Here is a 13,828-nt window from a genome sequence, read left to right as displayed (position 1 = left end):
CTCATCGGTCTGCCGCTCGGGGATTTATAGACGCCGGCTCGTCTCTCGATCTTTAACAACGGAGCTCGTCGGCGCGGATATTTATAGCCGGTCGGCGCGGCTCTCGATGTTTAACGACGGGGCTCGTCGGTCTCCCGCTCGGGGATTTATAGACGTCGGCTCGTCTCTCGATCTTTAACGACGAATCTCGTCGGCGCGGATGTTTACAGCCGATCGGCGCGGCTCTCGATCTTTAACGACGGTGTTCGTCGGCGCGGATGTTTATAGCCGATCGGCGCGGCTCTCGATCTTTAACAACGGTGCTCGTCGGTCTCCAGCTCGGAGGGTTTATAGACGCCGGCTCGTCTCTCGATCTTTAACGACGGAGCTCGTCGGCGCGGATATTTATAGCCGATTGGCGCGGCTCTCGATCTTTAACGACGGTGCTCGTCGGTCTCCAGCTCGGAGGGTTTATAGACGCCGGCTCGTCTCTCGATCTTTAATGACAGAGCTCGTTGGCGCGGATATTTATAGCCGATCGGCGCGGCTCTCGATCTTTAACGACGGTGCTCGTCGGTCTTCCGCTCGGGGATTTATAGACGCCGGCTCGTCTCTCGATTTTTAACGACGGAGCTCGTCGGCGCGGATATTTATAGCCGATCGGCGCGGCTCTTGATCTTTAACGACGGTGCTCGTCGGCGCGGATATTTATAGCCGGTCGGCGCGGCTCTACGGTTTAACGTCTGGGCTAGACGGCCGTTAAGGCTAATTTTAACGCTCCCGTTCGGCGCAGCTTTAAAATATACAATTAGCGCCATATTACACCACTTTGCTTCCTGCACGTGGCCTTCGGTTTTTGTGTCGATGCTTGGGTATCGTACGCCCGGCCGAACGGCACGGGGTCTTCCGCATTGAGCATTTTGGCTCGGATAATTTACCTCCGTCTGAACGGTACGGGGCCTTCGATTTTTCTTGACGATGCCTTATATTTATTCTCTAGATTTTTCGTTTCTGCATTTCAAGCATTCAGTCGGAAAAAGTATACAGGATGATTTACACTGGCACACCTTTCATCCCGCCCGGTAAGGCTGGAGGTGATTTGCGCTCCACGACCTATCTAGCTGCCGACCGTCCTCGTCCTCCAAATAATACGCGCCTGAGCGGAGCTTTTCGATGATTTTGAAGGGACCTGCCCACGGAGCTTCAAGCTTGCCAACGTCGCCGACCGGCTTGATTTTCTTCCAGACGAGGTCGCCGACCTGGAAGGATCGGGGAATGACGCGCCGGTTGTAGTTTTGCTTCATCCGTTGACGGTACGCCATCAGCCATACGGCTACCTTGGCCCGCTCCTCGTCAACCAAATCCAGCTCCATGTTCCTCCGCTCGGCGTTGCCTTCATCGTACAATTGGACCCGGACGGACTCGACGCCGACTTCAACCGGGATGACTGCTTCGCCGCCGTACACCAGATGAAAAGGTGTGATGCCCGTCGCCTCCTTAGGAGTCGTCCGGATGGCCCATAAAACGCCCGGCACTTCATCCGGCCAACTTCCTCCCACGTGGTCGAGCCGAGCGCGCAGCATACGGAGAATTTCCCGGTTGGCTACTTCGGCTTGACCGTTGCTTTCGGGGTAAGCCACGGGCGTGAAGTGTTGCTCAATGCCATAGCTTTTACACCAATCTTCTAGCACCTTCCCTGTGAATTGCCGCCCATTGTCGGAAACCAATCGGCGAGGGATACCGAACCTACAGATGATGTGTTGCCATATGAATTTTTTGACCATCTGTTCGGTGATCCTGGCTAGTGGCTCGGCTTCCACCCACTTGGAGAAATAATCGACCGCCACCAGCAAAAATTTCCTCTGCCCGGTCGCCATCGGAAATGGACCCACGATATCCATTCCCCATTGATCGAACGGACATGAGACGGTTGATGCCTTCATCTCCTCCGCCGGTCGGTGGGAGAAGTTGTGATACTTCTGGCACGAAAGGCATGTAGATACTGTCCGAGCGGCGTCTATCTGTAAGGTCGGCCAAAAGTATCCAGCTAGCAGGATCTTCTTAGCTAATGATCGTCCGCCCGGATGCCCTCCACACGATCCTTGATGTACTTCTTGGAGAATGTAAGCCGAGTCTTCCGAGCTCACGCATTTCAACAGCGGACGTGAGAAAGCCTTCTTGTAGAGCTGATCACCGATGAGTGTGAACCGACCGGCCCTCCTCCTGAGCAGCTGGGCTTCATCCCGATCGGCCGGTGTGGCTCCCGAGTGGAGGAACTCTATGATGGGTGTCCTCCAGTCGCTTGGAAACGTGAGGCTTTCCATCCGGTCGACGTGTGCTACCAGCAGTACTTTTTCAATTGGTTGCTGAATGGTGACCGGCACTATAGAACTTGCTAGTTTGGCCAAGTCATCGGCTACCTGGTTCTCCGTTTGGGGAATCTTTTGAATAAGGATCTCTCGGAAAGTAGCTTTGAGTTTTTCAAAGGCTTCAGCGTAGAGCTTAAGCCGAACGCTGTTGATTTCAAAAGTGCCAGAAAGTTGCTGAGCGGCCAACTGTGAATCCGAATAGAGTGTCACCCGACCGGCTCCTACATGCCGTGCTGCCTGCAGTCCGGCTATGAGGGCCTCATACTCTGCTTCATTGTTGGTGGCTTTGTAGTCCAGCCGGACGGATAGGTGCATCTTTTCTTCTTGAGGTGAGAGCAGCAATATTCCAATCCCACTTCCGAGCCGAGTGGAAGACCCATCCACATATATTCTCCACAGAGCTTCCGGCTCTGGCCTCTGCACTTCGGTCACAAAATCAGCCAAGGATTGCGCTTTGATCGCCGAGCGGGGCTGGTATTGGATGTCAAATTCACTTAGTTCTGTCGTCCACTTGATGAGCCGTCCGGACGCTTCTGGATTCAACAGCACTCTTCCTAGTGGACTGTTTGTCCAGACGATGATGGTGTGAGCCAAGAAATATGGTCGAAGGCGCCGAGCGGCTAGAACCAAAGCAAAGGCCAACTTCTCGAACCCGGTGTAATGAGATTCAGCATCTTTTAAAATGTGGCTTAGAAAATACACCGGTTGCTCTTCGCCGCTCGCCCTCACAAGTGCTGAGCCTACAGCATGCTCAGTTGACGACAGATAAATATAAAGTGACTCACCCCCGATCGGCTTGGCAAGTATAGGCAGAGAATTAAGATATGTCTTCAATTCTTCGAATGCTCGGTCACATTCTTCATCCCACTGGAACTTAGTAGCCTTGCGCAGGATCTTGAAGAATGGTAGGCTCCGGTCAGCGGTTTTGGAGATGAATCTGGACAAAGCAGTTATCTGACCGGTCAACCGCTGCACTTCCCTTGTATTTCTTGGAGGCGGCATGTCTTGCAGAGCTTTCACCTTGCTGTGATTGGCTTCGATTCCCCGCTCGGTCACTATGTATCCCAAGAAACGCCCTCCTTTTGCTCCGAACAGGCACTTTTGGGGATTTAGCTTGACTCCATATTTGTGAAGCGTTCGGAAGGTTTCTTCCATGTCCTTGAAGAGATCGGTCGCTCGGACGGACTTGATAAGAATGTCGTCCACATAAACTTCCAGATTCCGCCCGATCTGCTCCTTGAACACTTTATTCATCAAGCGTTGATAGGTGGCCCCGGCATTCTTCAATCCGAACGACATCACATTGTAGCAATATGTGCCGTCGGTCGTTACGAAGCTTACTTTTTCTTGATCTTCCCGGGCGAGCGGCACTTGATGGCGTCAAGCATACAAATTAATTCGCAGCCGGCCGTAGAATCCACCAGCTGATCTATCCGGGGCAGGGGATAAAAATCTTTGGGGCATGCTTTGTTTAAGTCTCGAAAGTCGATGCAGACTCTCCACTTGCCGCCCGGCTTGGAGACTAATACTACATTAGCCAGCCAGCTCGGGAACTGCACTTCGCGTATATGGCCGGCCTCCAGAAGTTTCTCTACTTCCGCCCGGATGATTGCATTCTGCTCGGCACTGAAATCCCTTTTCCTTTGCTTCACTGGACGAGCGTCCGGTCGGACATGCAACTCATGCTGCACTATGCTTGGGGAAATTCCGGGCAACTCATGTGTCGACCAGACGAAGACATCATGATTTCGTTGGAGGCATTGGATCAGCTCCTCCTTCTGCTCCTCCTCCAGATCAGGGGCGATAAAAGTCGTGTTCTCCGATTGGGTCGGATGGATCTGAACTTCCTCCTTTTCATCGTAAATTAAAGCAGGAGGTTTCTCGGTTATGGCGTGCACCTCGATCCGGGGCGCCTTCCGAGCGGAACAGGCTTCTGCTCGGATCATCTCTATATAGCACCGCCGAGCTGCTAGCTGATCTCCACGTACTTCTCCTACTCTATCCTCCACGGGGAATTTGATCTTCTGGTGGAAGGTGGAGACAACCGCCCGGAACTCGCTGAGCATCGGTCGTCCCAAAATGACGTTATATGATGAGGGAGAGTCCACCACCACGAAGTTTGCTGTTCGCGTCCTCCTGAGCGGCTCTTCTCCCAGTGAGATAGCCAGCCGTATTTGTCCGATCGGCTGCACTTCGTTACCCGTGAACCCGTAGAGCGGCGTTATCATGGGCAGCAGCTCGGCTCGATCAATTTGTAGCTGATCGAACGTCTTCTTGAATATAATGTTGACCGAGCTCCCTGTGTCAACAAATATGCGATGAATAGTGTAATTTGCTATTACCGCTTTGATGAGCAGAGCGTCGTCGTGGGGCACTTCTACTCCTTCTAAGTCTCCGGGCCCGAAAGTGATTTCCGGTCCACTTGCCCGCTCTTGGCTACAACCGACTGCGTGGATCTGTAGCTGCCGGACGCCCGCCTTTCTGGCTCGGTTGGAGTCTCCTCCAGTCGGCCCACCAGCAATAACGTTGATCTCGCCTCGGGCAATATTGTTTCTATTCTCCTCTTCCCGAGCGGACGGTCGAGACCGTTCTCTGGACGCCCGTCGATTCTCCTGTCTTGGAGACCGGTGCCGATCGGGCGTCTGTTGATGTCGCCTCTCGGGGCGGGTCCGGTCGGCTTCAGGGGTCCTTTGTCTCCTGTCGATGGGAGGAGACCGCCGTTCAGCACTCTTGGGGACGGGATTAGCCACGAAGGGAAGATTTCGACAATCCCTCGTGTTGTGCGTATCCGTCCGGTGGAACGAGCAGAACATAGGGGTCCATCTCTTCTTTGGCTTAGGCCGAGCGGCAGCTACCTCTTGTACGTGTGATCTGGCATGGGGGGATCGGATAGCTTCAGCCCTCGGTCCTCTTGGCGGTTGATGAGCGGCCAAGGGTCTCCGCTCGGCAGGAGGAGCCCGTTCGGTTGGTGTTTCTTTCTTCCTGGCTGCCTGCGCTTCCTCCACGTTGATATATTCATTGGCCCGGTGCAACATATGATCATAATCTTGGGGCGGCTTTCGGATGAGCGACCGGAAGAAGTCCCCGTCCACAAGGCCTTGCGTGAAGGCATTCATCATCGTCTCCGATGTGGCCGTTGGAATATCCATCGCCACTTGGTTGAATCGCTGTATGTAAGCTCGAAGCGATTCTCTCGGCTCTTGCTTGATGGCGAACAAGCTGACACTTGTCTTTTGATAACGCCGACTGCTGGCGAAGTGGTGGAGGAAGGCTGTTCGGAAGTCCTTGAAGCTAGTGATGGATCCGTCCGGCAGCCTCCGAAACCACCGTTGAGCCGATCCCGAGAGAGTTGTAAGAAAGACTCGGCACTTTACTCCATCTGTATATTGATGGAGCGTAGCTGTGTTATCGAACTTACCCAGATGATCATCCGGGTCTGTTGTTCCATTGTACTCGCCGATCGCCGGGGGCACGTAATGTTTAGGCAGAGGGTCTCGTAGAATAGCCTCCGAAAATTGGCGATTGATCCGCTCGGGAGATGAGTCCACTCGGGGGGTTTTCCCCTTTCTGGCGTCTCACCTAGGCATTTCGTCGGAGGAAGATCCTCTATCTCTCCGAGCTGGCCCGACTTCAGGGGTGCGGAATAAGGCCCGATGGAATGCAACGGTGGCTTGAGGTGCGTCCGCTCGGCCACCCGATGCAGATGTTGCTTGTTGCTCCGGCCGCTCGGCTGATGCTTTTTGTTTTAACTCCACAAGTTTGGCGGCCCTCATCTCGACCAGAGCGTCGAGTTCTTCCGTCGAAAGCGTCACCGTGTGTTGTCGTCCAGCCTCGTCCATTGTTCCCTTTCGGATACAGGTGCGTTCCCACAGACGGCGCCAATTTGATCCTGTCCGAACCAGGGGTCAACGAACGCTGGGGACGTGGCGCTCCCTGCTGGATCCTCGAGTGCTCCGGCGAACCTGCAACAAAACCGAGCCGGGGGGGTGTCCCGGCGACGGCCCTCCGACGCTCAAGTCAGGCGAGGAATGGATGAAGAAGGTGGCTGCAGAATGAAGACTCGCGTACCTCCGGTGAAGAAATGGAGACCTTATATAGACCTCTCCAAGAAGCATGGGCGCGCCAATCGAAGCAATCTCCTGCTTTCGACCATGCACAGGTATGGGTCTGTCAGAAGGGCATCCATGAGGCCATACCGCTACTGTATCAACCTCTCCATGATGTGACGGCAAGATCTTCTATCGTGAAATTCTGTGTACGGCATAATCATTAGACATGCCTCTGCTGACATCCCATATCTCGAGCCGAACGAATAGGCCGCTCGGTTAACCTTTGTATCCTCGCCCTTATCCTGGCCGAACGGACAACCCGCTCGGCCCCTCGGTTCCAGCCGAGCAAATGCCCCGCTCGGCCATTCAATCCTCCTGCCTTGGCGTCAGAAGCCCAAGCCTGGCTGGGTTATCTTTGGTTCCGCTCGGACCTACTCAGCTGCTCGGCGCGGCCGTTAACTGCTTAGTCAGCCCTCCATCTGTCCTCAAGCTGAGACCCTTCAGGAAGTGGATCCCCCATTCTTACCGCCGGATCACCACCTATAACCATGTATTGTAATAGTAAAACTAATATGTCTAGAGCATTGAACAAAATGTACAATGAAAAATCTAGACATATTAGTTTGAGGCGTGCATTTATTAGAGAAATGCTTAATAATGATGTTGTTTCTATTGTGTTTATTAGAATACATAAGAATTTAGCAAATCCGCTTACCAAACCTCTAGAATTTACTAAGTTTAACAACATCGGGAATGGGATTGAAATCCCTAATCTAAAGTTATTTAATGATGAAAACCCAACCTCCTTCTAGTATTTCCTAGATTGAGAGGTTTAAAGGGTAAAAACAAGTTATTAAATGATTGTGAGCACCTGGTTCGTGTGTACCATTCCAAGTTCAAGGTGCATACTTTGTTACTCTTAAGTGAGTAGGTTGAACTTAGGTTCTTAATGAAATTATCTCAAAAGTATTTAATTAGGTCAATTAATAACACTTGAGATAATGAATCCACCTATGTAATCAAGTAGTGTCTCTTCTACTAAAAGTTTGGGGTAAAGCTTTTGTAAATGGTTATGATACTAGGATGAGCACAAGGCCATTAAATGTGCTAAAAGTATGTGAATCAGAGAATGAAATTGATGGCTCATATGTATGATAAGTTTAAGGTATGATTGAATATTGGTTTAAGCAATAAGTCACCAATCATTTGACATGGACTTATGACTTATTTACACTATAAGAGAGTTTAAGATGAAAATCACTTTCTTTAATGTGTGATAGCTATAAGTGTTAGTTTAGAATTACATTGCAAACTAAGTGGGGAATGTTGAAAGTTAGTTTGCATTATAACAGTTAAAAAACATCAAATAGGTTTAAAAATTGTAGTGCAACAATTGTGTCTCTTTATAAAACAATAGTTGTCCAGTTCGTTTTTGAACAAATAGCCGTGTCTCTTTGTGAACCAATGTGGTTGTTTGATATCCTAAGAACCTTATAAATAAATGTTATTGGCCAGATTAAAGATACTGTAATCATTTTACGTTCTTATACAAATAATTAAAAAATTTGCTACTTTGTTGTTTGTGAATTTATTGTATCTTAGAAGAGATTGCCTATTATAATTCGATCTAGCAAGATAGCGGGGGTAATTAACTCTTTAAGGAAAGTGTTTACACGTCTTGGATTCAATTTTTGTTCAAGCTTTGTGTCATTCCCTCTCCAGATTAACTCTGTTCCAACACTTAGAAGATAGTGTCCTGCTCAAAGTTAACAAATACTCAAAGGGCGTCCATCTTATCCCCTCCAATGTTTAAGTAAGATTTAAGAAAAAGAAAATAGAGTTGTAGTAGAATGAATGAGAATTTTATTAGTGAGAAAGAACATACTTTTTCCTTCGATTACCCATGTCATTTTAATAATTCCATTGAGTAACAATCTTCGCTATGGGCTTACAATTTCCCTTTTGTAACGATCGTCAACTATCATTATTGTCCACTTGTTTGGTAATAATCGCACGGTCACCTCCTTTTATAATAATTAACGCTCATCATCATGATAGCCTTCATTACTCGCCATTCTTAAACTAATTTCCCGTCCAATTAAACCTTTATCCTTCTCATTTGCGGTTCCCCAAACCCAAATCTCGGATGCCTAGCACCATCCGGTTCCTAGCCTAGTTCCTAGGCCTGAATACCAAAACCTTGTCTCTCATATCCTATTATGTCTGAGGCCCAAGTACAAAACCCTGTCTCCCAAACCCTACTACGTCAAGCCCGAGTGCCGAATTTACCTCACTCCTTTCCTTTGGGCCCAACCCACATATACCTCGATTTCTTGAGCTGTTCTGACTTCTTTAATTTCGGATTATTACACATGGTATGAGCATTCATCTTTCTTTATTGGGTAAGAGATTCTCCTACTATTGTAATGTTTGGTTGGCATTCCTTACCTTGCTCTCATCTCCAAATCATCGAAAGGCGAGCTTTCATACAACGTATTACTATTGTTGCTCTTAAACAATATTACTATTTGGATTAGAACAATATTCTTGGTTCTTCACTAGTCGAATATTTATTTATTTAGTTAGTTAGTGTTTCATATTGATAAGAGATCTTTTATTGTAGACTTTATTTTAATATTATTATTTTACACATTGTATTATTATTATTGTTATAATAATTATTCATTCAATCTGAGTAAACTTACTCCAAATACACAATTTTGAAACGCCCTAAAGATTTCATTGAAACATTAAGTTTTTAACACATCATCTACATCTACATCTACATCTATATATATATATATATATATATATATATATATATATAACCTTTTGCCCACTGTAACTAAAGAACTAATTGCAACAAGTATAAATAAATAAATAATATAAGGTACATAGAAGAGAGTGAAAGATGCTCTCATGAGAAGCGTGGAGGACCGAGTCAAAAAAAAAGGGCATCCCCATGAGATTTTTCCACAATAATTGCATCATATAAGAACAGTGAAACCAACCTCTCGTTATTTTCCTTTGTCTCAGAAAAATAACATCTCACTTTCAAATTCAAAATGCAAAAACAATCTAACATGCTTGATCTTTCCCCAGACTTTGATCATAATTATGTTAAAACTTTGTGCATGCATTGACTGTCTGCTTCCCTGTTTGTCCGCGTACTCAGAACTTTTCCATTTTACTGACCACCATGTTTCCATTCTTCGGCTTCTGAAATCACTACTGTGCCTCAGCAAGTTTAGATGAAGATGATCAAATCATGGCACTCATACAATGATTACACAATATAATAGTTCCTCAATTGAAAGATTGGCTTCTCGTACCCACTGTGTTCATTGAAATGAAGAAAGTTATCTGATCAACTTCACTCATGAAGGTAGAGGAACAACTACTCAAGTATGTTGGGGGTCTATTAAATCAATACTTTGCCAAAACCCAATACTATTGATTTCAATGGAAACAGTGCCTCTAATCCCTCTCCTTTGGCTCTATTGGAGGCATAAAGGCCACGAAGAACATGATTCATGGCTCAAATCAAGAACACACTCATTGGAATGACCCGTCACTCCCTTTGCCTTTTCCATTGTTAGCCATACGACTGACTTGTAATAGGACAAGGCAAGTTTTCTTTGCCCAGAACACTGGTCTGAGTCTGACTTCAAAAACACTAAAATGATTTTTTTTAAAAAAAAATACTGATCGACTATCTTTAGTAGAAACTTCTTTGTGGGGGTGATTTATGTGTTGGAACAAGTAATGACAAGGAGAAGAGGCTAATGCGACTTTGGGAGATGAGTCTCAACCTGTCATCGAGGTCAAAGCCTCCGTATGCCTTGGCAAATCCTTCCATTGTCCATATCTACTCTTGTTCAGATGCAGACAAACCAAGCTATCTGCATGTGCTTGTTCTTCTTTATTTGGAATTCAAACCTTTTATTTCTATGCCTAGGAGTTTAATAAGTTGTGCAATCCTTCGAAAAACTAGTTTCCACAAGGATTTGAAGTAGAATGTGGAGTTATTAGAGGTGAAGAGCAATGTGATATGTTCTTTTCTCTGTTTTTTTTTCCCATCACTTGTCTCTAGGCAAGCCACCAGACTGCAGGGACACGATTGTTAAGGCATTAAAGCCATGGCCTACAGAGGAATGTTGAACGGGAAGAAGATGGAATACAATTTGTTTTCGTCATTAATATTGAACCACAATGTCTCCCGTCTCTACTGTTCTTGCTCGTCTCGATCGAGTACCAAAATTGCTCCGGGAAGAGGTCGAGCCATGGCGGGGACAAGGTTTACAGGCATTGTATGAATTGATGAAGCCTTAATGAACACCATCCTCTCCGTCCGCCAGCGGCATGCTCATGCCGCCTTTGTTTCTCTTGGAAGGAGGCGCCGCCCATGAGTCGCAGGAGCTCTCGCAGCTGAAGCAGGAGCCGATCACCCCGCTCGGGCTCGCCGGCGATGAACTGAAGCGGAAAACAGAGGAGCGATTGCGTTTGTGGCTAATCTTGCCGGTTCGTGTCCTCTCCAGGATTAGCTGATAGCATTCTTCCACTCGTTTCTGTTGAGAATGATTTGTCCATTAGTTTATGGAGCAGAACCAAGAAACGGAGGAACAGAAAAGATTCTACCTTTGGGGCGTTGAGGAAAAGGAGGTGGTGGTCGCCGTCTGCGGAAGCTTCCGTGGCCTCGAGTAGGGTCGCCGCCGCCCATACGGATGCCGGATAACGAACCCATCTCCGATCTTTGGTAAATAAACCAAGCATTGAGGGGATGCATTGAAAAATCGATATAGGACGAGCGTTTCGAAGACTACCTACCCGCCATTACCGATAGAAGAGCCGTTTCGCACCTCGCCGTCAGTGCGCGTACGCGGTGGACAATGCCGGCGCCGGCGAAGTCGGTTTCGGTGGTTTTACCCTTCGAGCAGATGCGAGGAAGGAGGTGGTGGATGAAGGATAGAGGAGTGACGGGATTCGTCCGCCACCCGAGAGCAGAGAGCACCAGGAGTTCCATGCGCCGGATGGTCTTGGGTTCGAACAAAAATCCGCCGTCCTCCGACGTCTCCTGGAGGTCGACCAGAAGTGGGACGCGAGTCTCCTCCATTTTAGCAGCCAGAGAGAGGCACCCCACGGCAGCGAGCTGCACCATCCAGGGCTTATTGTCCTGGAGCCGGAGCAGCTCGCCGCGAGCGGAGCAAGGGAGGAAGCACCGGTCGAGGTAGTTCACAGCGAGCAGCGCCGTGACGGCCGAGAAGCCGTGCCGCGCGGCGGCCTGCGCCACCCACTCGACCGCCGTCGTCCTCGCTGAACGCAGATAGAACTCGCCATCGCCGGCGCCGGCGCTGCCCTCATCAGTAAAGGGTTTGGGGAGGAACTCCACTTCTTTAATCGAGAGAGAACAAAGAAACTCCTCCCACTCTTCTTCGGCCTCGGCCGCCGGAAGCGGCAGCTCCTTACGCTGCTCGTCTTCCAACCCTTCGATCTCCTCTTGACAATAAAGATGATCGTAAAGAGATAAAAGAGCCATTTTTCTTCCAGCAAACTGGAAAGAAACGGAATGCTCGATTCATCGTAACAAAATTTTACAGCAAAAGAGAGCAAAACAAGCAAGGGAAGAAGCGGCCGTCGTCTCCATTCTTCCTTCTCCACTCTCTCGTCTCTTTTCTCCACCACCACCAAGCGGCTCTGCTGCTGCTGTCTCCTCTCCCTTTTTTCCGTGCTGTGGAAGGGGCAAAAGGCCTGCAAGGAAATGAATGGGGAAGGAGAGAGGGCTTTAATTGGCAGGCGAGTTGTTGGGGGGTTTTTGCCCATTCACCTGCCCCTGTTTTTTTTTTTTTTTTTTTTTACTTGTTTATTTTACAGGTGCGGCTTTAGCAAGTTCTATTTTATTTTAAGATTTCATCCAAATTTATTGGATAGAAAAGTGCTTTTGAAAGAACAAGGACATCAAAACATATACATGTAAATGAAAAAGAAAAATTAAAATTAAAAATCTATGAAAAATGATAAATTAGGAAAAGGTATATGGAGACTCATTCTTCTCAAAATCTAGATCCATGATCTATCAGATATATCCATATCATCCTTCAGGGTCAAATTTAAAATTTATGAAGAATAATAATGTAAATGAGAGATTTTTTTTTTTTCGTTTTTTTTTAGAGTTTCCAAGAGAGGCAAAGCAGTGTTTGCTAATTTGGTAGAATTAATGGGCTATAGAAATAATAGTAGGCCGCTTTGTTAAATTAGATGGAAAGAGGACCAATTTAATTTTAGTGAGGTCCAAGCAAGTTTAGTGTATATATAACATAAAAGGCAAGTTGAGTCATGGCATGACCATGCAAAGAAATATTATAATTACTTGTTATCGTGCAGTTGCATGTTAATATAATACATAAATTATAAAAAATAAATATTTACTGTTAAATAATTTAATAATATTATTCAATGCTAGTATAATAATTTTAATTAAAAATAAAATATAAATTAGATTATTAATTATTCTTTAAGTTATGTAGTGAGAATGTCTTATATTATCCAAAAAATTGATGAGATATAGAGAAGGATAGATATGATTGATTTTTCTCGAAAAATCAATAAGATACAGATGAATTGATGTATCTGTATCAATATATAAAAGAGCTGAAACAAATGGATTAATACGTTATAATATAAGAAGAAGAATAATAAGTAAAAAGTTATAACAAAAAATGAAGAGGGAGAGGGGAGGAGAGAACGACGAAGAACCGATAAGGATTGAAGTAGCGAGAAGAAGCGATGCAAATAGTAGAAATTAGTGTAAGTACCTCGTGATAGTTTTGATGTAGTCTACTAAGTTAAGTTAAGTCATGTTTGTGTTTGATACCTTGTATCTAAGTGTGCAAGAACCTAGGAGCACAAGAAGTCAAGCAGAAGACGTAGCGAACGAGAATAATGGCAGGGGAAAGAAGTCGACGGGCTAGGTGTATCCGAGGTATCAAAAGCTGTGGAAGAGTATACCGATGGACTAGAAGAACGTGTGCGGCTCTTCTAAGGGACGAGAAACTAGAGCAGAAGTCTGCTCCAGAAGGCGTGAAGATGGGTTCGGGTATGCCCAATTTCGGATGGCCGAAATCACCCACACGAAGCTGTTGGAGTTTGCCAGCAGCTACTAGAGGAAGGTGCGAGCCCTCATAGAAGGCACCTTCAAGCATGTTAAAGGAGACTCCAAATGACCGTTAGCCAAAGATAAAGTTTTATCTTCGGTGATAAAACTTGTCATATTGAAGGCGCCTTGGACCATCTTGGAGGCGCCTTCAAGCCACAGATAAGATTTTCCAAGAGCTATAAAAAACCCCGTGGAGCTAAGAATTAAAGAACAACTGAAGTACAAATCTTGTATTCATTTTCCTAGTCTTTTGTAAGCTTAAAAGTGTGTGAGAGGTA

At 46.7% G+C, this 13,828-nt stretch overlaps 1 protein-coding gene across 1 annotated transcript; it reads right to left on the bottom strand.

Moving 5' to 3' along the window:
- Window positions 1-10,520: 10,520 nt before the first annotated feature.
- LOC122020975 (cyclin-D3-2-like) lies at window positions 10,521-12,147 on the bottom strand. Its single transcript, XM_042579042.1, has 3 exons — window positions 11,225-12,147; window positions 11,036-11,148; window positions 10,521-10,965 (listed from the first exon to the last, which is right to left on the bottom strand). Exons 1-3 carry the CDS (start codon window positions 11,931-11,933, stop codon window positions 10,726-10,728), a joined length of 1,062 nt encoding a protein of 353 aa, XP_042434976.1. The 5' UTR covers window positions 11,934-12,147; the 3' UTR covers window positions 10,521-10,725.
- Window positions 12,148-13,828: the final 1,681 nt, after the last annotated feature.

Source organism: Zingiber officinale, chromosome 9A (genome assembly GCF_018446385.1).
Source record: "Zingiber officinale cultivar Zhangliang chromosome 9A, Zo_v1.1, whole genome shotgun sequence".
Classification (NCBI taxonomy): Eukaryota; Viridiplantae; Streptophyta; class Magnoliopsida; order Zingiberales; family Zingiberaceae; genus Zingiber; species Zingiber officinale.
Note: the sequence above shows the minus strand (reverse complement) of the source record. Positions and strands in the feature narration are given on the sequence as shown.